Genomic DNA, 23,976 nt, shown 5'->3' on the forward strand with positions numbered 1-23,976 from the left:
AAGTCAAAATTTAGTGAAACTCAAGTTCAAATTTAATTAGAGAATTGCAATTTCTTTTTCAAGGAGTGATTCATAACTAATAAAAACATTAAATAGAAATAAATATTTGACAGAAATCATTACTACAATTTACTAGGGATTTTCTTTGTTACAAATAATATAAAATTATGGATACTATCAAAAATATTCTAATTGGAAACTTTCATATATGTCGAGAGTACAACGATGAAGGAAGGTATAGTACAATTATGATCCAATTGTCAGCAAAATAGGTGAAAATTCCCATATTTTCCTGCCTTTCTCAACTGTTGTCGTTGTCCCTCTCCTCTCCCTCTCGTCCGCACCCCTTCATTTATTTTCTTAACAGTTTAGGAATTTCATTCATTTAACCCTCATATATATTTAGTGCAAATCTAAAAGACTTGTAGCAAGAACATTCAAAATTTTCATTAGTGAAGGAACTGGAGTGTGGAAAAATGGCAAAGATTGACTACAGGCAAACTTCATGAGATTTTGCAAGAACTTAAAAATGAAAAAATAATCGATGGATGATACATACGATGGAAAAAATATTCAGTGCGATGTCTACAATGTGACAATAAATGTTGATGAAAAACACCAAAAGGCTAACCAGCAACATATAAGTAGTACAAAACACCAAAAGAACAAATCCTTGAACATGACAGCAACAGTTTATTGGACAGGCCTTGCAAAATGCAGTCAATTCTGCAAAGAATCAATTTTTCTTGATATTGCTGAAACATTATCAAGGCAGGAATTCCATTATCAAAACTCAATAAACCTATATTTAAAAATTATCTTGAAAATATATTGGAATGAAATTGCTAGATGAAAGTACTATTAAGAATTACTTGCCTTCTGTCTACCAGGCAACTTTCCAAAAAGTGTTAAGTACTGTGGATGAGAATCCAGTCTGCTTTATCTTGGATGAGACTACTGATGCCTTAAATAGACATGTGTTAAATATCTTGGTATTCCTCTAACTGGTGAATTATGTTGCTGAAAACATATTTTTTGAAAAACTAACAACACAGTCTTCATGCAAGCTTTTAATGATGTCTGCTCAAAGCTTTGGCCATATGAAATTCAATATGACGAAGTGATTATTATTCTTTCAGACAAAGCATCATATATGGCTCTTGCTTTTAACAATTTGAAAGGAATGTACCCAAATATGAAACATGTTACTTGTTTAGCCCATGTTATTCATAGTTTGTGTGAATGTATTTGCAATGAGTACTCTGTAGTAAATTCATATATGTCTGAAATGAAAAAATTCTGCTAAGGTACCCAGAGTTCATCAATACAAGGACCATACTGGTCTGCCACTTCCACATGTTCCAATAGTAACTCTCTGGGAAACTTGGATAAATGCTGCAGTGTTTCATTGTGAAATTTTCAGATTTCAGAATTTCTTTAAAAATTGCAGCCAGAAACTGTCACCATGTATAAAATTCAACAAGTTATAAAAGACAAAAAACTGGAATCAGTACATACATTTAAGTTTTTAGCAGAAGCAATAAAAAGTTTGGAAGAAACTGGAAATACTATGGAATAACAGTGAGGAATAGTTAAAGAAATTTTAGACCAATTAGAGGAATTTGTAAAAGAAAAGCTTGATCAGTCAATTCAGAAAAACCCAGATAGTCAAGAACTTGTTCTTTGCAAAGACATGAACCAGAGAATTAATACATGGTTTGCTCCACTTGTTTCTGTAGAAGTAGAAATATTTTTCTCCATACATAAACATTTGTTAGGAGACAAGCAAATAAATCATACAGAAAAACAAATTCAAATGATAAATATCATGTACTACAACAGATTTTTATTTGAATAAAACTAATTGTGTTTTCTCAAATGTAAATTTTTGCACTTATTTCTGCCCCTTTTCAGCCTTTTTGCTGCACCTTTTTGAACCTTTTCTGCAACTAAAAATCCAGCCTATACTCATCATACAGTAGGTTCATGTGCTATCTTCATTGCTGCCATCTTGGATTTTCACTCTCTCTTTACATCAACAAATTTGCATTCTTGGTGGAAATATTTTTTGCTAGTACAAAAGTTCAACACATTGGATTACCAGTGTGATTCTTGCAGGAAACATCACTAATGGTATGAAATTTCTTTTGCTTCTTTTGTGTTTCACTAGCAAATTGCACTCATTGTGAAATAGCTTTTAATGTAGGAGACATTTCACTAAATAGTTTTATTAGGCATATAATATCAGTATTCTTTTTTCTTTCTAGATAATGAAATATTTAAAATAATTAATAATCACTGCAATATCTTTTAAATAGCACCAGAAAATGTTAAATAAAACAGAATTCATCTAAATAAAAAACTTCATAAGATAAATTATAATTTTCGTTAACTTTATGAAATAAATGTAAAAATTAACATTACTATTAATTTAATAAAATATTTAATTTAAAAAAAATTTATTTCAAAATTAATCAATTACATTTTTCTCATCAATTACTAGAAATTACAAAATTAAAATAAATTATAACTTTTTAAACTTAAATATCATAAATTAAGCAAAACTTTTTACATTAAATTTAATTGAAATTATCACTGCAGTATCAAGAGAATAAAAATAATATTAAAAAATAATCCTTTAATTTTTGACTACAGGTATTTTGTAATTTTATATTTAAAACTTTATAATTATATATTTTAGAAAATAATATTTTAAAAGTTTAAATATATGTTTAAACATTTTGTCTATATGCAAATATATTGCAATAAAAAAAATTTTTAATTTTCTTTTTAAAATAATTTCTACACATTCGTAAACTTTTTAATTTTAAAATTTTATGATTGTGTTGAATTTAGTGTATCAGTTCAGGGTTTTCCTACTTTTATATATTATTTGCAATGACAATTTATATTCTTCTATCTGAAAGAATAGCATAAAATTTAACAACAAAGAATGATTTCTACAAGTAATTCTTTAGAAATAATAAATGCTTTCATAGTATTTTAATTAAAACTTGTTTAAAATTTAACATTTTAATCAAATAGTCACTTGTAATAAAGTTGATTAACCATTTAAAATAATTATAAATTTATATTAATCATTGTATATTTCTTGTCATGCACACTAACTAATTTTATAATATGTCCAATGACAGTAAGAAAGCTCTAACTATACATTTTATCAGAATTATAATTTGTAAAAAAATTTTCATTTAAATATTTTGTTCAACAAAATTCTCTGTTACAGAAACAAATTATTATTCTAATAATAATCTGAAAATCAAGAAAGAACAACAGCTTCAGAAATTACATATATTTAATTCTGTTCATCATTTATTAATAAAATAAGATAATTTATCTTTTTCAAATCACAGACTGAATTATATATTATTCAAATAATAACTGCTTATTTAAATGCTAAAATTTATTTAATCCTCAAAAATTTTTTCTGGCAGCTCTCTAATAATTTTTCTAAAAGTTTCATGTTAAAATTCAAATATAAATTGAAAGGTCTTAAGCCAAAATAAACATAGTCCTATCACCTTACAATCAATTTCTCTGAATATGACATTCATTCCTATTGACTTCAATATTAATCAAAATTATTATGTTAAAAGCACTTATAATTAAAAAGCATTGCTCTTATATCTCTTGTCAAACTATATTAGTATAACATGTTAATAATATAAAGTGAATATTTGCCAGCTTTGGTTGAAGATAGTATTAAGTATTAAATAATACATATTTCAGGTAATCAAGATTATTAAATAACTATAATCATATTAATGAATTTAATACAATCTCAATGAGCTTCATAATTATTTAAAAACTATACAGTATTAAATTAAGTAGGTCAATTTAAATAATAAATTTATTTTAATATAAAAATAATTCAAATGATTAATATTTCATAAATAATTATACAATACAGGAATTTAAAATGTAAAAACAACAAAATTTTTACTTGCTATTTAAATAATTTAAAAGCTTTAATAAAATTTTAATGTTACAAATATCAATCAAAATTTACTTGTTTGCATTTTGAAAATCTTTTCACAAAATTATAAATATAAAACATATACACAGACTAAATCTGTAACGATTTTTTTAACTTTCGATTTACGATTTTTTTTATTAATAGCTATTGTACAATGCTGGTGTCAATTTCCCTGCGGATTTACCATTAAACATTTAAAATATACTTTATATATATCAGAGTTTACAGAAAATGTTCAAAACAACCTCATTCATTTCAATGAAAGTAACAGCGAAAGAAATTTTCTTTAAAAAAATTTTTTACACAAAAAACATAAAGAATAAACTAGATAAAAAATACTGTAATTACGATCTTTCGTGATTCAAAGCTTCCTTTAAGAATACATCCGAGAGAATTAACTGGACAGGAAGCAGAAGCTTACCGACTTGTCCTCTGACCCTAACATAGTTAAGCAACTGCCTTCCTTGTTAGCCTCATCGATCCAGTATGTTGGATTTGGTCATTCGCTTTGGCCGATTAACTTTCTCTAAAATAACATGTAGATCTTCTATTGAGTAGGAATGAAATAATTCCTACTCAGTTGTATATAAAGTTCTTGAACTATGTTTACCGATAATCAATTTAAATGACACTAAAAAAAAATTATAATTTTCTTCTAAGTTCATTTATATCATAATGCAACTACTGTATATTGGGATTATACGAATTATATTAAACATAGAGTATTATTTTCATAAAAATGCGCGGAACAAATACTAATCTTGAATATAATTAATAAATTTTCGATTTTATTAAAGTGAATGATGTTAAGACAAAAATTAATTTTACATTATTTTAAATTTTTTTTCACTTATTATTGTCAAAATTGTCACTTACGCTATTTATAACAAGTTTACGTTAGCTGTAAAAATTAAGATTAAAAATTCTACAAGCCTTTTTGAGTCGTGTGCGTTTATAATGATGTACAGCTTTTTAAAATTCAAAACAAACGCATTCAACTTTTAAATATTAAAATATTCTCTACAAATACATATATGAAAAATTGTATACGAATTTTTTAACACTCCCAACTAATTCTGAGCGAGTTTCCAAGAGAATTATAACGAGCTTTTGTTTTATTCAACTGTTTTAATAATCTGTATAATTTCAGAGAACTATTCAAATTTAGAAATAAATTTACTAAAAAACTTTTTTTGTTAAAAATAATAATTTATTTGAATTTTCAAATGTAAATATATTTGTTAAATATTCAAAATAGCAAGTTAATTAATTACATAATCGTTCTCTTTCTTATCAGTCGCATATTATTATGACGACGATCCTACTAGCAAACATTCGATCAAAATTTTAGTTAAACAAGAAAACAATCATCATAAAAAATAATAAATATCGTTTGCTCATTCCATTATGTATTTATTTACTACAAAATTACTACTTTCTTGCATATTTTATCAGATGAAAATATCGAAAAATCAATAAATTCAATTACCCTTTAAACTTTAAAATTGTAATTAATTTTTTGATCCACCATCATTAACGACTCATTCTATTCACGCCAATAAAATAATCAAGAAATTAGAGGTTAAAATTTCGAACTCTATTAATGGCGCGTCACTGCCATATGCTCCGTTTTTGCCACAACAATTAAATAAAAAGAAATTATTTACTGCCATAGCGTGTGAAAGAAAATGTCAAAAACACTTATGTGCGCTAGTACAAAACAAATTCATTGTTTTATTAATAAATTAGTTCTAAGTTATTGTTTAAGTCGGAAATGTATTTATTACGAAACTAATTTATAAATGACACTTATTCACGAAATGAAAATTTTGTTTAAAATTGAAATTTAAATTCTTCAATTTCCATACGACTAGGTCATCCAATGCAATTTGAAAACTAATCACAGTTATGATTAACTGGAATAGCAGAAACAGATGGGATTCAATTTTCTTTCAATAATGCTAAATGTAGATTCGATAATAATTTAAAGGCTATTAATTATAATGCAAAAAAAATTTTAAATAATTATAATGAGTAACTAGACTTAAATTTAAAAATTTTTAAACGGTAACGATTATTTAATGTTAATTTCAATTAATTTTATAATAGGCTATATCAAGGACTATTTTAAAACAAGTTTCGACCTCAATAATTAATCTATAATAAAAAAAAGCTTAAATAAATAGTTAATACGTAATTATAAAACAGATCATTAATCTTTATTATCGAAATTTTTAATTTTAAATATTATCGTAGGCTATAAGTGTAATCACTTTAAAAGACAAATACTGTTGAATAAAGCGCACAAAATTATTTTTCCGAATTTAATAGATTAGGATAAATCTGGAATCTTACAATTTTTCCGAATTATAAAATAACACATTTATATTATTTTTATTTAAAAAACTGCTTTATTTTCGTTTACTCCTAAGCCCAACTCATTTATTTCGGCCATTTTATATTCAATATATTATAATAAATAGAAAAATATACACAATGCCTAAAGACTTTTACTATCAAGAGATCCAATGGGCGAGTTCATTGTTTCTTGAAATGAATCGATAACTAACCCGAGCGACAATATACCGCTTCACTTTATTTTCCACTTTTCCCAAGAGCAAGAATAAAGTATAGAAAGTCCTTCCTTGGGGAGAAAGGGTTGTCTCCGATCGATTTCCACCTGGACCATCATTCCTTTCAAGAAACAATAACCGTAGAATGTTCGATACCTACCAATGTCAAGCGTGTCACTCATGCTTAAAGATTCCCGTCCACTTCTCACGGATCGGAATTTGACAATCAACAGATAGTCACCAATCGCTTATTAACTTGACAACCTGAAGACAAAAAAAAATAAATAAATAAAATAAAATATTTAGTTTTAAAATACAATTTTCTTGAAAAAGCAATATATAATGAAATTATAAAATAAAATTATCATAACAACTCGTCGAAATCTTAAAGCATTTTAAAATAAAATAAATTCGTAGTCATCGTATAACAGTGTTCTAATGCACAAATAATTTACGATATGTTATTTGAAATTTCTAAATGGACTGTTAAATGTTAATGTAAGTAAACATTTTAATTAAAATAAAATTTGTAATTTATAAACAAATTTCTCTACAAGATTTAAACGTGTGTACGAACAGCGAAACATTACAAACTACCCAGACACCGACCGAGGGGTGGAGTAGAGGACCGGAAGTCTGTCAGCGTATATGAATGGATTAATGTCCTATAAAATAAATGTGGTGCACTTTCTTTTTACTTTGTGCTGAATATTCAAACGCGGCCAGTATAAATAACCTAATTTTCAAATCTTTCAAATATGTATTTACACCAGATTTATCCTTCAAATTGACTTTTTTTATGGAAAATATTTCTTAGAATTAATTTCATTAAGATTTATAATCACCATAAACGAAAAAACACATTCTACTTACATAGTTTTAGGAAGTATGATGATAATTCTATTAACTGAATCTAAAAAGTACCGTGAAAATCTTATACATTTAAAAAAAATAATAATTTAATCTAACGGAAAATAATTATTAACTGGTTGGAATTAAATGCAGAAATATCAAAATCGATTTTCATTTAATCATATTAGCAAACTTTTTTCAGGTGGATTAGGATAAGGTATATTTGTAAAGACAGTAGAAGAAATCTAATTAGTAAAAGAAATTAATCAGCTTTTCTATAAGGCAAATATGCAACTGTCAGCATTTTAAATAAATGAATAGAAGTTTTTCTTTCTTTTTTTTTAAAAAAAAGGAAGATTCTGATTTCATTAATTTTTAGATAGGGTCCTTAATTTATTTAAAGAAAAAATACATTTAACGTCAATTCTTCAGAATGAAATATTATAACAATAAAAGTTTTAAGAAAGGAGTTAATAATTTCTCATGAATACGTATAAAAATTTTATCTAGAAAATGCTTTAAGCACTGTCACTAGCAGATTTAAGAATTCGTGAGCGTGGGTCATTAAAGAAAATTATCTGAATGAATTATTTAAATAATCGAATGCTAGGAATAAAAACTGAAAACGGAAATTTGATGCTCAGTAAGATATTGTCTATATAAAACAGAGAAAGATGAAATCAGACATTTATCTCTACTAAAACTGAATTATAAAAAGATAAATTCTATAAATAACTAAGATGGCTAACAGTAAAATCATGTAGTAAACCTGCAAATTTCTATTTTGTTTGATATTTTGAATGATAAAAAAGTCTATGATAAAAGTAGTGAAATCTTCAACATATTCTTACCTTGTAAATAGGACAATAAAATATCTTTAAAAAGTTATTTAATAATCCACATGTAATTATTACAAATACTTAATATGAAATATCATAAAACAAACTTATGTTCCCTGACACATCATTAGAGAAATAATAAGCTCTTCATTTTATCAAAAATAATAAACAGAATATCGAAACGTCGCGCTATTTCCTCATTAAAAATTATCTACAATTAATTCTAGCACACGTTTCATTTCGTTTCCAATCTCACAAAATATTCTCTTCTTCGATTTTCTCTTAGTTATTCACTTCCAGGCATGTGAACACAGATCATCGTGATCAGATAACCAGGCAGCTGGTACAGATATCTAAAGGAGACAAGGCTGTTATTTCCATTGCAACGAACAAGTTCATTTTATTGTTTGGGAAGACTATGACAATCGAGTATTTATATTAACAGATCGCAGAAATATGGAATTAGTTTGAGTATGTGTATAAAGAAGTTTATCATGAAATTAGTTGTTCGTGTTTTATATTGGAATAAATTTTTCTTAAATAAACATTTTTTATAATTATTTTAATTATATATATCAGATTAAATACTGTAATTTTAATAATTTTTGAAATTCGTTTTGTTGTTTTTAAGATGGAGATGAAAAAGCACTGCTATACGTCAACTGAAATTTAAAATTTTATAATCTTGTAAAATTATGATGATAATACATATATAAAACTTAACAAATATACAAAATTTCCATACGTCTGAGAAACAATAGATAAAAGACATACAAGCAACGAGTTCAGACAGTATGATACATCAAATATTCGAATTTAATGTGAATCGCCCTTAATTAAAGTTTCTACTTAATCAATATTCAGAGACAAGCAGACCGATAAGATTTTAATCAACAAGAACTAGCTTGACTAGAGAATTCTATCCCAAATTAATGATTCGTTACCTATCGTTGGCTAAAATTAGAGGGAACTGCTAGAGATTAAATAAAAAATTTTACCATTCTTTTATTTTGTTACGAGATAAGCGAAACAGTAACACAGAAATGAGATTTAAAATTAACTTAATTTTGATATATAGCATTATCTTTTATAATGCTATTGACTGATCATTTGACATTTTAAAGGAGATGAAATAAAATTAATTTATAAACTAATTCTATAAAACAGAAAACAATTTTCTCAGAGAATCTACAGCAACAGTAAAATATTTCACAAATATTGTTAAATCTAATACCGCCATTTAATTTCGAAAATATTAATTATATAAATGTGTGCCTACAATAATTATTAAAATAGTCGCATTAAAAATAAATTTTCTTAATTAAATAAATGAGTTACTTATAAAATCACTTTCAGATAATGATGGTATATTTTATGCAACCCAATTCAGTCGTAAAAGGAAGATTATGGTTTCGATCTAATGTGCGATATTTAATGATAAAGAATAAGGTATTCGAACAGGTGAAAGCCATTTTATTTATTCGTGTACGGTAAATAACCAATCGTAGACATCACAACAAAAGAAGGTAGGGAACAACGAATAAGTAACGTCTACTTAAAGTAATAGCAGAAAGAGAAAACTTCCTATATCCAAAACAGATATTAAACCAATCACAAAAAAGCTAAACAAATATGAAAATATATCATTAATCTATATATTTAATGATTATAAATATATAATTATGGAACTGATAATGAATGATGCAATATTCTATCATGTGATAAAAAATTTTACACTAAAACCTCGATGCATCGTTTTTCGGGGAAATAAACGAAAACAATAAATAGGGTTCTGAAAAACCCTAAAAAATTACATAGAAAATAAGAACAGCCTAATGGCCATTATTCTTTAAAATATATGATACAGTATTTTAAATATACTGAAATATTGCAACTTTTTCTTTTGTGAAAACTGTACGCTTCAATTCGCAGTATGAATTTTTACGGCCTAGAATACTTTCACTGTCAGGGCTCTGTACACATAAGGGTCGATTTACACACAACAGTGACGTGCCGGCACAGTGCAGTAAGCATCGATAAATATCACACATAGCCAATCAGAATTTCATGTACGACACTTGTATGATTGACAGAATACAGATCACGTGTAGTAGATGAAACGCTGATTGGCTATGTGTGATATTTATCGATGTTTATACAACAAACGGTCACTGTGCCGGCACGTCACTGTTGTGTGTAAATCGACCTTAAGAAAGATTTTACTTTCATCAAAGCTTAATGCGTCTCAGCAAAGTTCGGCCCAACTTCGGTTTACCATATTATTATTATTCTCCTTCCTCCTGCATATTTCAGGACGCCTGGAGGCACTCGAACAGTTCTGCAAGAGACTATACAAACATCTCAATCTCGCGGAAAACTAAAATAATAGAAATTAAGACAATTTACTCATTCTGGTGTTTGTTTATGAGTTAAATATACTTCCAACAATATGACGGAGAGCTGCAGACAATGGTTCGACAGGCAACTCTCAACAAGCAATCAAGGTGACACTAAGAAAGAAAGGCGCACACTGGAAGCATCAATTTTTTGAACTCGTTCAAGATTATCACCCTTCGTTCCACTGAGATACTAAACCATCGTTTCAAATAATAATAAAAAAATTATCAATGTGAGAAAGTGTTTATCAAAACAGTGATTTTTCGATGATCAATGCGATAAAAAAGACAGTTCGCGGACTGATGAAGGGATAAAAAATAGTGTTATTTATATGGAGCTATTTCTGGTACCAAATAAGTCAGACAAAATATATGTGAAAAAATGAAAGTAACGGGAACAATATAACGAGGTTACACTGTATATGGTAAATTACAATTTCCACCCCTGTAGTCTTTAACAATTTTTTCACCTCGAAAACTGATTTGAAATTGAGTACTCATTGAGAAAATGAGCTATATCCAATACTCATCAGATAAGGCTACATCTCAAGCAACATCAATAAAACTTTGTTGATCCAATATTTGATTTGAAACTTCTGAAATCGATATTAAAGCAAATTACTTTTCGACACTGCCAAGTTTAAACAACGGATAAGATTTTCTAGAATGTTTTATTATCAGATAAAATTCAATTTATTCTTTGAATGATGTAATGAATTAAAAAACAAAGATAATTATTTCTTGAATCAAACTACAGTTGAATTTTTAAAAGTTCACATATCTGTACCCTAAAGTTAAATTATTAAATATTACTTTTCAGTTTCAATCTGTTAGTATTATTTTCACAAGAGAAATTTAATATCCGGTAAATAATCAATATTTTTCGCTGTCATATTTTAAAATTTGCCAGAAGTTTGTCCTAACAATTCATATCACACCAGTTTATAGCATAATATTAATTCAATTCTTAAATGAATATATACATTTTATTGCTGTATTTAAAACATTTTAAAAAATAACGTGAAACTGTGTAATCTAAGAAAAATTGTTTTTATCAAATTATTTACTTTCTAATAACGAAAATTTGAATTTCGTGGATGTCTTTTTTTGGCAAAACGACAAAAAAATTCATTATGTTATCATATTTTCATTACCGATATCATCACATTAAAATTTCATATAGTTTATAAATGGAATGCTCCAACGACCAAATTTCTATTTGATATTTTGGGGTCGATAAAACAACTGCAATCATTTGAAAATAATAATTAATTTTTATTAGTAATGTAAAATCTTTCAGAATTTTTTAATAAAAAAACCACTAAATCAATTTCTTATAAACGTGGCAGTATAGCTATTATTAATTACTTAATATTTTACTAAATCTCGGCATGACCTTGCTCATTTCCCTTATTTAATTTGTCAAACTAACCTACACATCTCTTATCATGTTTTAAAAATGAAAACAAATTGCATTTTTTTTTTTTTCAGTATACTAATTTATTATAAACACAATACATCATATTACTTATTCAGTTTAAAATTAATTTCGACGCCATTTTAAAATTAAAATGTTCAAATCGCAAAACCTAATTTGTAATTTGCGAAAAAATTTATAGTTTTCTTTTACTCATAAATTCGGTGTTGAAACACTATTAATAAACATAAAATTTATTTTAATTTCAAAATTAATGAATAAAAATTAATAAAATACATTCAACGTTAAAGCATTATAAAAATAGTTTATGAAAAAATTACATGTAAAATTTTACGTAAGTCGTTAATGTTAGTTTAGTTCTCTAAATTCATAATTCATATATTGTAAAAAAAAAAAAATGGCATAAAAGATTGAATACTTATATTTCAACTTAACGAAGTTAGAAAACAGGTAAAGAGAACGAGGTTGTTGTTTTTATAACGTTTTCGTTGATTTTCTATTAATATGAGACACACCACGATTACATTTCCAGCTATAATTTTACCATTATGGAGTGGACCTTCCCAACAATAAAGTTGACAAGCATAAGTGAAAAAAAAAAAAATGGAGAGCAACATTCTAATCCGCGATATATGTGATAAATTACGAATACCCTAATCGGATTCAATCTCCGGTTCATCACGGTGGTAGAGTTCACCTCACTATGCGACCATACGGCCGAATAGTTTTCGTTGAATCTGAACTGAAAATTGGACGGTTCAATTCCTATTTTCCATAACTAATTCGCTGATACGAAGAATATAAACAATATTGCGGGCCTCTGCTTCGACCATTACAGACGGACAGGAGTTAAAGATGTCGGTCAAGATAGGCGACGAACAGAAAAAACAGTTTTATCTGAACCAATCCTGAAAATTCATTTCCAATTGAATTTTAAGTTGGATTCATCGTGGCGACAGTTACGTAACTGGGCAAATTATTTTGGTTAAAAAAAATTCCTAAAGTAAAGTAAGGAAATTTAAGATATTTAAATCAAGCTAAAAATAACTTTAAATTACTTGCCAAAATTAACTATTAATAAAAGTCTTCCAGGACAATAAATATACTTTAAAAGCTTCACAAAATTTAAATGAAACACTAAAATGTCTGTCTAACATGTTAAAAACGGAAGTTTTTTATCAACACGCCTATGATATAATTTGTAAAAGAATTTGTGCAATATTAGATTTTCTTATATTATTACGTTATTTTATAACAATGCTTGAAATTTTAAAGATTTCCTAAATTCATACGTACTATTACAGTAGTGCCTAATCATATATTATTATCCGCGGATGCATAATTTAATTACTGTATCTATATTCATTATTCAGGAGTGTCTGTATGTGAACAAAAACGTACGTGATTTTGAGAACTAATGAATTTTTCTAAAGTAATCCTATAATAAATTTTTGCGCCATAACGAAACAAATTCCATTATTCAAGCGAATTAAAAGGAAATTAATTTCTTAAACAATTAGTGTACAGTTTTAATATCCTTTGCGTATAACTTATTAAAGTTCTTTTTCTTTTAACCTCTTGGCACATGATTTACTTAACTAACCTATAATTTCGAAGCATTACATAAACTTCAGAATGAAGTACTTTAGTTATTCGTGCATAATTTAAGTGTATTTACAATCATAAATTTTGGGTAATTATGACAAAATTTTTAATCCGTAAATATCCTTTGAAAATAATAAAACTAATCGGCAGAAATTTGATACTAACGAGGATTAACATTTATAAAATGAATTTTGAAAACTATCGTCTATTATTAAGACAATATTCAGAATTTCTTCATTTGGAAAAATAATGCTTGGCTTACTCTTTATCTTAGAAACTCGAAATTTCTTAAAATTAACATTTTTTAAACTCACAAATTTTATCTTCACAAAAGGATAAGCCAAGTATAAATCAAGCTCGCCCAATCTTATAACTAGAGATGGGCAAATACAGTACTGTCCGCAAATACTCGAATACTATAAAGTATTCGAGATCTCAAAGTTTACGTTTGTAAAAAAAATTCGAATACTATGAATACCTGCCAATATCCATCACATGTATAATCAGTGGCGGATCCAGAAGTACCAAAGGAGACTAACTCAAAAATTTAAAGCATTTGATTAAGAAATACCGTTAATTAACACAGGCACAACGATTGTATTGGCGGACGTTCAGATAAATTATATTTGTATCATACCGGTAAATGTTTTTGAAAACAACAATTTGAGTTCGAACAATTTTTTTTTTTTTTTTTTTTGTGTGCTGTGTGTGTGTGTGTGTGTGTGTGACAACGGTATCACTCTGTAACGGTATAGACAGTGTCTCTTCAGCACATCGGATATAATTTGAGACAAGAAAAAAAGCAGACTAGATCCTGAATATTTTCGAATTTGTTTTTTCTTAAATAAAAATTAAAAGCAAGTGAGAATTAGAACAATTATTTGTTATTTGTATAATATATTGTAGTTGAGATAAACGTATCTAAAAAAAAGCTTTAAAACTCAAATTCAAAATTGACAACTGGAAGTTTCATTTCTCAAAATTTAGTAAATTGTTTTTCTTTTTTTACTTTTTGTTTTGCTTTATTAACTTATTAATATATCTAAATAAATAAAGCAAGTTAAATAATAAATAAATTTATTAAACAAATATTATTTAAGTTATATAAGGTAATATTTCACTAAGTATTCGCGGTATTCTCGAGATATTCGCGTATCTCGAGTTCTCGATCTGGTTAATATTCGAATTCGAGAAAAGTGATATTTGTTCATCTCTCCTTATAACAACAACAAACAGTATTTTGAGTTTCAAGAGATCTTAAAACAACAGTATAATAATATATTTAAAGATTACAAATATAGAATACAAAAGTATATAAAATCACTGAGAAAAACCTAGAATTTATATTTAATATTCTGGATATTTTTATATATTCGTTAAATAATTCGAACTCTGTACTTAGCAATCGCAGAAGATAATCTATGATCTGACTGAATAATCTCTGAATCGATCATAAATCTTCGTGCATCAGAAAAAAAAAATTTATTAGTTTCTAATGTAATCTACAAAACTGTTCAAAACTAGACAAATTACTAGATTATTATTATCGCTGCTTTTTGAAAATTTAGAAACTGTTTCAAACTTGAAAAAACTCGATGATAAAAAAGTAACTTGAAAAAACTTACTTCAAAAATTGGAAAAAAATCAAATTTTTAAAATTGCTATTTAATTTTAAAAAAATTTAATTAAAAAAATATAATTGTTGTAAATAAATTTAATCATATAAATATACATGGTATTACGTTTTATAATCCTATAAATTTACATTAAAAATAACTATCTTTCAGTTAAAATTTTAATGTATAGAAAGTATACGTTTACATTTTTACCATAAGATCCATTTGTAAATGCTATATTTCGAAAATATTAGTAACTAAAATATATATTTATTTAATAAGATTAAAAATGACAAAATCCTATGTAACAATTACGTAAGATGTATCTTTTTAATATTTATAAGCTTCATTGTGTAGTTATTTGAATGACTTATTATATAAATTTAATTTTCATTGTAAGAAAGTATTCAGATATTTCAAGAGTTATGACAATACAATATGAAGTGAGTCGCATTAAAATTAACTTTCAATACGTTTACATTAACTAATTCACTCAGTACTGACGTGGAAATTTAACAATACACAGTATAATAATAGATTCTATAAATTTTCTGAATAGTCTTAAACATTTTAGTCCGTTTTATGATACAATACATATAATAACACGAGAAAATCGTACCAGTAATCAATAAATTTAATCTTGTCTTTTTAAAATTCATATTTATAATGCTTCAATTAAAAATATTTTGTCAACCAACTCACACAAATAAAATAATATGGTAATTAAAATATAATTCTGAACCAATAAAATTATCTTACATAGTACAGTACATTCAAACAGAATTTTTATTTTAATTACGATATTTAATTTATATCTTACAGTTAGTAAAATAACAAAAAAACTTTCTTATAATCATTTTTTCCAGTATTTACTTTTCACAGTATAAAAACAACTCATTTTTTAACGAATACAATATATTGGCTCTAGACAAAATGGCAATAGATTCAATATATTACTATCCATCACACGAATCACATCAAATATGTTAGCGATAAACCGAACTCTTTAGATGACCAAATGTTCTCATTTGTATCCACAGGATTGCGTACTTACTGCACTGAACACTTTCTTATAGAATATGAATCTTAAAGTTTCAATCCGGAATTTTACATCTTTTAAACTTGAAACACTTTACCGAATGTAAATATGAAAGGACGAATAAGGAATTTTATATTGTTTAAACGTCAAAAGAATTTTCCTAAGCCAACAAAGCCTTTCAAACAATGAAGATTCCTATTTAAATCGTAACTTTTATAGGATTAAATGCAGAAATATAAAATAATACTAAAACTTCAACACAAAATTCGTCAAAAAAAAAATTTAAAAGATTTAAATTGTGATAAAGTTTTATTTTAATTTTCTTATATGCCATATGGCATTTATCTTGAAATTTTCAGTTTCAAATCAGTAATAAAACTTTTTTTTCACTTGTGAGAAAGAAAAATTAGATAAATGGCAGAATGTCAGAAAGATTTTAACTGTTACCACATCAAGGCAGACAAATTGCAGCGTTGTGATTTGGGTGGACCAGGAGGTTGCCTAGGTAACCGTGTCTGAATGATCACACTAAGCTGGGCATGACAGTTTTTGGTTAGTAAGTTACATAGCTAGGGATGACAGAGCGTTAAAAAGGAAATTTATATTTTAAAATCAAATAATCGATACCTGAAGGCGCATTCTAACGCAAAACAGGTAAAATCGATAAAGTCGGGAATAAAGGTTAATATAGCAATAACTAGAAGCGGGGGAAAAAATCGAAACTTACTTTTAATACTCAAGAAAAACGAAATATTATCTTATGTTTAATATAAAGCATAGAATTTATACAAATTATCTTTTTATCATCATCGATCACTTCTGATTTTGTACGATGCCATTATATATATGTCTGATGAATAATTCAAAATCCTCAATTTTCTTTGTCTAACTGAAGTTATTACAGCCATTGATAATTATTGTTCTTTGCGGTATAATCAATTTTTAAAATTTTTAAATCGTTTTTGAAGTAATACGATGATGAAAATAGCATAGATATTAATTTTAATTAGTCGGCACTTCGGAATAAATGGCAATATTGAGCGATAAAAATATTCATAATGTTTTATATTGATTTAGAATAAATAATGTTAACGAAATTCTAGTTTTAGTTTAGTTTTAACTGTTTATTTCATCAATGAAACGATACAAATATTACTATTTTAATTTGAGAAATTATAATTAACAAGATCTAATTATGAAAATGTAATCTCCAACAAAATTCAAGATTCAAACGACAGAATAAAATAATATATATATTTGAGTGATTTAGAATACTAAAATAAATGCGAAGTTAAATTATAATTTTATTCACGACAGAAGTAAAGTTTAAGGTATTAAGAACAGAAAAATATACAAGTTTCGTAACTTTAGTATTCTTATCTGGCAAAAAAAAAAATCAGTTGAAAGACGATGATAAAATAAGACTTGAATGTAAAATTGTCGGTAATATCACAGTTACAAACGTTAATGTAGAGTAAGCATGAATAAGAAGAGAGATTTCTTTCCTTATAAACTAAGGTACTGCAATAAATACTTATTACGAAATACTCTCGTTAAAAACAAAATTTACGCAATAAAACTTCTTTACAAATAAAAATGCACAAAGATATAAATAATAACACATTTTTAGATACGATAGAATGATAGGAAAAGAAAAATCTCTGTCGAGAAACTTAACTTTTATTTGTTGAACATGTCGCATCGCAAAACTGTCGATAAAATACGTCGATTCTCAAATATTTACTTGATATTTGGATTGGATGTTTCCTATATCAAACTGGTCAACAAGAAAGTTACATTCAACAAACACAAGATATAATAATTCTAAATGTTAAAATTTTTAGTTTTCTTTTTTTTTATTTTAATAGGTTAAAAAAAATAAAAAATAAAGAATTAAAACAAGCATTGAAACGAATTCTATATTTAATACAGAAATATTTAAATTTTATTTACAGTTCGTTAATAATGAAAACTATTTTTGAAATTAAACTAATGCATATCCATAAAATGAGAGAGACCTTCAACAAATGCGGAATTTAAAAAGAATTTTAGGTTACACAGTACAAGACTCTTCCTTTATTGATTATATTCTCTATTACACAACGCATTTTAATATTTTTAACCTAATGTTTTTCAGGTAATTTAATGTTAAGGTTTGATAGTATTTTCAACGAATTTAACGATAATTCTATTCAATTTACCGACATTTTCATTGAAAATAATGATATTTTCATTCTGTTTAAGTTTGTTTCATTTAATTTAAAAACGCTTTCATTAAATTAATAGCGTAAATTAATTTTCCTTTATGCTTAGAAAACAAGCTACTAATATATGCTGTAGGTAAAAGAGAAAATGTTCGTAACACAATAAAAGTAAAAATTTTTGACGATAACTTCATAAAAATGGCAAATTTCAAACATTTTTTTAAACGAAATTTTTCTAAATAACACTTCTCAATATTCTAGTTTTAACATAATTAAATATGAATGAAAATGAAACACTTTCCGCCAAAAATGCTCAGGTCAGATAAAAATGGGTATATTTATAATCACATTTATTTATTTAAAATGTAATGAATATAACTTATCGATATCAGTGTTATTTTTCACATATAATGCAGGAAGCATTTTGAGCGCTTTCCCCTTTCTTTTAAGCTTAGTAACTAACTAAACAAAAATGATAACTTTTAAATGCAGTTTGAAGTTATATCATTTGTATAAAAACAACTTGTTACAATTAAAATAAAATCACATTTTTCGAAATTAATGCAATTTGTCACCGATTAGATGTTTTGGTTTGTGGAAAAGATGAAAATCAGGCAAGTTTTAGATCAAAATTACGCAAGAAAATTATACGTCAACGGAGGGACACGTTCGATAAAGTCAAAGTAGATCAACAACCTTTATAGTTACATTAAAATAAATTCTCTAAATTTAATCTATTGAATAACTATAGATATTTCAACAGATTTCTTATGTCCGATACGATTATTAACGAGAAGACCCAACAAGATTGGATTATTAATCATTTTGAATAAATTGATAACCAAGACCATTTCAAAGTTAAAAAAATAATAATATATAACTAAATTTTATGACAGACGTATTATGATTGTTATCGTATATTATAAGATTAATCTAAAGTTATCAATAAAACAAATTTGGCATTGTCTCGTCAATAATAAACTGTCATCGATGAATAAACTATTGTACTTTCCTTGATAAATTAAGATAAATGATGTCAAAAAGAATATTCTGAAACAGAACAAATTAATGAATTGCAAAATAACAATCAGTATGTTTGATTTTCTAGTATGGAGGACATAGATTTTAAGTCGCCAGAATTATAATGGAAAAGCTTTACGCTGTAAAAGTAAACAAAATGTTGCATATTTAGATGTTAAATGTCCCAATAAACACACAGAAGGCGACGTCCTTTTGTCCTCTACTAAAGCAGAGTTGATCGCCTAGGCGTGTTCTCGGTAATTTATTACTACGAACAACTTTCCCATTGAAAACAGTTTTGTCCAACAAAATTTTAGATTTTGAAAACTTAAGGCAAACCAAAACTTATAATTTAGACTAAAATCCTAACATAAAGTTGATGGAATATTCTAAAACGGTAATATAACAAAATTTACGATTAAACTAGTATCAAGCGGAGGAGAGAAATTAGGTGCATGAAAGTAATCCACTAATGCGCAGTACATAAAAATGTTAATAAAAATACCGAGTTTTCAACAAACTGTGAACGATATTAAAAATTCTTACAGTCTATTTTTCAAAAATTTGTTTCAGCAACATTAGTTTTTATCGGGCGATTAGATTATTAAACAGTTATTGACAACTGTTCGTTAAATAAGCAGGCATGTACTATTAAGTACGGCGATTGTCAAAGACGTCTCGGCATCAAATTTTTTTAAATATAGAATAACAACAATAATATGTATTTTCGAGTAATTAAGTATCCAAAAACTTCATTAAATGAAAACTTATAGTAATTATAAATTTCAATATAGATGTAAATCTTTTTTCCAACGATTTAGTAAAATATATGGTTAGGAAAAAATGTTCGCAGTTTGAAAATGTTGAACGGCAGTTATCTCAAGATGTTAAATGTTCTATATCTTGCTGTGGCTTTGCATGACACTGTAAAAATTTATGTGAACATATTTATGCCGTATAATGTATCACGCATCGAGAGACACGATAGGATATTCGCTTCAGCAAATTCCTGTTCACAAAAGGATAAATTTTATTTAACATTTAACACGTTAAATAACAAATTTAAAAACTTTTTCAATTATGTAATGAATTCAATGACATGGTGAAATTCTGTGCCCTTATTAATATAAAAGTTTTTGCAAGTTTTAAAACATAAAATGATTTAGAAATATTTTAAAACGATTTTATGTAAATCTCTCCCCCTCCCTTAGCTTTTTTTTTATGATCAATTATGTTAAGCAGACTTATTTTCATATAATGGGTCTACACAAAATTAAGCAATACATTTAACAAAATGTACTTTAAATATAAATTGTATCAAATTAATTTAAAATTAAAAATTTTCGATTTTCTACACAATACAGTTTATATAAAATGCATTATCCGGTAATTTTTTGAATACAATAAATAACGTTAATTTTTACCATATAACCGACCTCAAAATTATTCTATATATCTCTTCTTATTCTATATTATTCATTTTATAACTAAACGGATTAAATGGCATCAAAGAGAAAGTTTTATTTAGAACCATTATTATATTTCGCTAATAAAAATGACTATTTAAAAGTAAACATAAAACAAAATTTTTTTTCATCTTTGAAATTCGTTTTAGCTAAGAAAATAGTTTATTGTTCTCTTTATACATACGATGACGACGAGAAATCGAATCGGCCATGATCAGGCATATTTTCTTTAAGGAGAAAATATGTCTGATTATGGTGGTAGCTAATCAGCTTTCAGATAGTGCACCATTTACATTGCAGACTATATTTGTATAGTAAACTACACACACGTTTTATTAAGTTACATATTTTCATATTTATTGTATAAAATTCCACATAGTCCAATGTTAAATACCAAAAAAAATCATAATTTTTAACTATATATATAAATTTATTTTATTCCAAAACATTTCAATTAATATTCAAATTACTTTTAAAATAGTTCTTATAATGGTTAATGATACTGTCTATGAAATCATCACAAAACTCGAATGTATAACTTTTAATTAATTTAAATTTTACGAAAATAAATCTTTAACTCCACATTAAAATATTTAAAAAATCCAATCGCTTCATCTTATCTATATTGATCCAAATGAGATGTACAGTACAGTACAGTACACTAGCATGAGATTAAAGTCAGAAGGCACGAGATGTAAACAACGAAATCCCTACTGTAAACCCAAAACTCAAAAGAAAAAAGTTAAAAGGATATTTAATAGAATAATAAAATTGTAACGATATAACTGAAAAGTATGCTACTTTTTTATTTTATTTTTGAAATAAAATATAATCTTTGCGATAATTTTATATAAGTACAAAAATAAAGTTAATCCACATCTTAGTAACATCACGTTATAATATTTAAAGAATAAAGAAATTTTTAAAAAATTAAGCATAACTTTTAAGTTAAAACAACTATTTTATATTTACTTTTTTTTTTTTTAACTTTTGAGGGAAAATCCGAAATGAAATTTTTACCCCATTTGGACTGGTTTTCAAGCTTATTTCTTTTATTTCTATCGCTATAATACATACTTTACATAATCTTATAATTTCAAAATTATTATTAAGCTTTACTGAGACTCAATACTTAGTGAATGAATATAATTTTGAATACTTGTTAATAGCGAGGTTGCGGCCGAAGTTTATCTCTAAAACGTGAACGTCGAGCGCCGCTATCTTGTAAGCGGCGCTCGACGTTCGACGTTCACGTTTTAGAGATGAAAACTTCGGCCGTAACCTCGTTAATGAGCACAATGGTAACTTGAAACACTTATTTTTAAGCTATTATTTAACCAATAATAACTTTTACTTTATTGTAAATGTTCTCAAAAGTCAAAACCATTTAAGATACCAGAAATATAAAAATCTGGAATTCTCTGTATACGATATAGAAAATGTTACTTTTTCCATCGAGTGATCTGTGGATAAACTTGAATATAAATACAGAGCCTGTAAAACTGCGGTCCATGATGTATAATAAACACACACCCTAAACTGTAGAAACGGTAGTTCTAGAGCAGAGGTCGCCAAACTTTTCTATCGTCGACCCCCCTACAACTTTTCAAAACCTCACATCGACCCCTACCAAAAAGTTTGTGTTACAAATAAAAAAAAGCTCTTACTATTTTAACATATTTCTTTTAATTTCACATTTTTTACATTTATTGTATATATGTTAATAATAATTTTTGTAACTGACAATCAATGAGGCAGATAAGCTTGATGATCCTTAGCAAGATTAGGAATATTCGGTTCAAAATTTGTAAGTTTTAGTCTTTTCATCGACCCCCAATAATGTTATATCGACCCCTGGGGGTCGACATTGACCACTTTGGCGATCCCTGTTCTAGAGACTCTATAACACATACAGCAGGGTTGGTGGCCGCCCAGATGCAAAAACCAATATATCTGTCCTTAATTAAATAATAATAAATTAATAATAATTTGCTGTGTGTGTCTGTGTATTTATATAAACAGTATTAGTTTTAAACAGTAATCATGCAAAATAAATATTTTTACTTTCCAAACTGTTATCTATTACAGGGAAAGTATGGCGAGTAGAGTCGGACTTAATGACGATTTTACTCGTTATTAGCATTTACAATTTTTTATAAAACTCACTCCTACCCTCAAAAATTAAGATTTTTGCTATTTTGTAATAATTAAAAATATAAAACTTTTTAAAATAAAACATCATAACAGATGGCGCCACCAAATGTTGCCGGGAAAGTTAGGCAACTTGTCGCTGTATATTTTAATTTTTGCTCTTATTAGTCAAACTTTTACATGTAATAAACGGTCTGCGGCCGCCCCTGGGTTTGACTGTCCAGATGCGGGCCTTTTGCAACCCCTTCTGCCAGAAATGGCCCTTTGTTCTCTAGGTGTATAAATCTCATTCTCACTCACACAATACTGTATAAATATTAAAAAATATTCATATCCTATCCTTTATAAAGAATTTTTTTTCGTAAAGTACGAGTGTATTTTAAAAATTCAAGAGCACAAGCAGCGGAAGAATAAGAGACACTTCTCTACAGGATATACTGAAGTACTATATATACATACATACTAGAGACGGCGCCCCTTAACGTCTTCAAAATTCGAAATGTAGGATTAATGGTTAACGGCAATTCTCAAAATAAATGTTTCGAAGTAAAAAACATATATATACCTGTATTACACAAAAATATTGAATATAAAATTTATAGTTTCTTGGATTTCAATGAATTATACACAGTACTTCGTACATATGGTAAAGGTTAATCACAATGTCTGTTTTGACAATCGAATCAGATAATTTGTAAACGAAGTTTATTACGAATATCCATTACAATACAAACTTGTAACTAACACCATTTATTTAATTACCGACTGAAACATTTTTCT

At 26.6% G+C, this 23,976-nt stretch overlaps 1 protein-coding gene across 6 annotated transcripts in view; it reads right to left on the reverse strand.

The window, feature by feature from the left end:
* The window catches only part of LOC136969462 (protein Fe65 homolog), a 125,491-nt gene that overhangs the window by 69,481 nt on the left and 32,034 nt on the right, over positions 1 to 23,976 (reverse strand). For 5 of the 6 annotated variants that reach the window (XM_067263628.1, XM_067263624.1, XM_067263626.1 and 2 more), the window contains one exon: positions 6,731 to 6,834. The exons of the other annotated variant lie outside the window; for it this stretch is intronic. In XM_067263628.1, the coding sequence (XP_067119729.1) occupies positions 6,731 to 6,752 (22 nt within the window). In that variant the 5' untranslated portion in view covers positions 6,753 to 6,834. The remainder of the gene's footprint in view (positions 1 to 6,730; positions 6,835 to 23,976) is intronic. 6 annotated transcript variants of the gene reach the window in all.

Source organism: Centruroides vittatus, unplaced genomic scaffold (assembly GCF_030686945.1).
Source record: "Centruroides vittatus isolate TY-2023 unplaced genomic scaffold, ASM3068694v2 contig_1788, whole genome shotgun sequence".
Lineage (NCBI taxonomy): Eukaryota > Metazoa > Arthropoda > Arachnida > Scorpiones > Buthidae > Centruroides > Centruroides vittatus.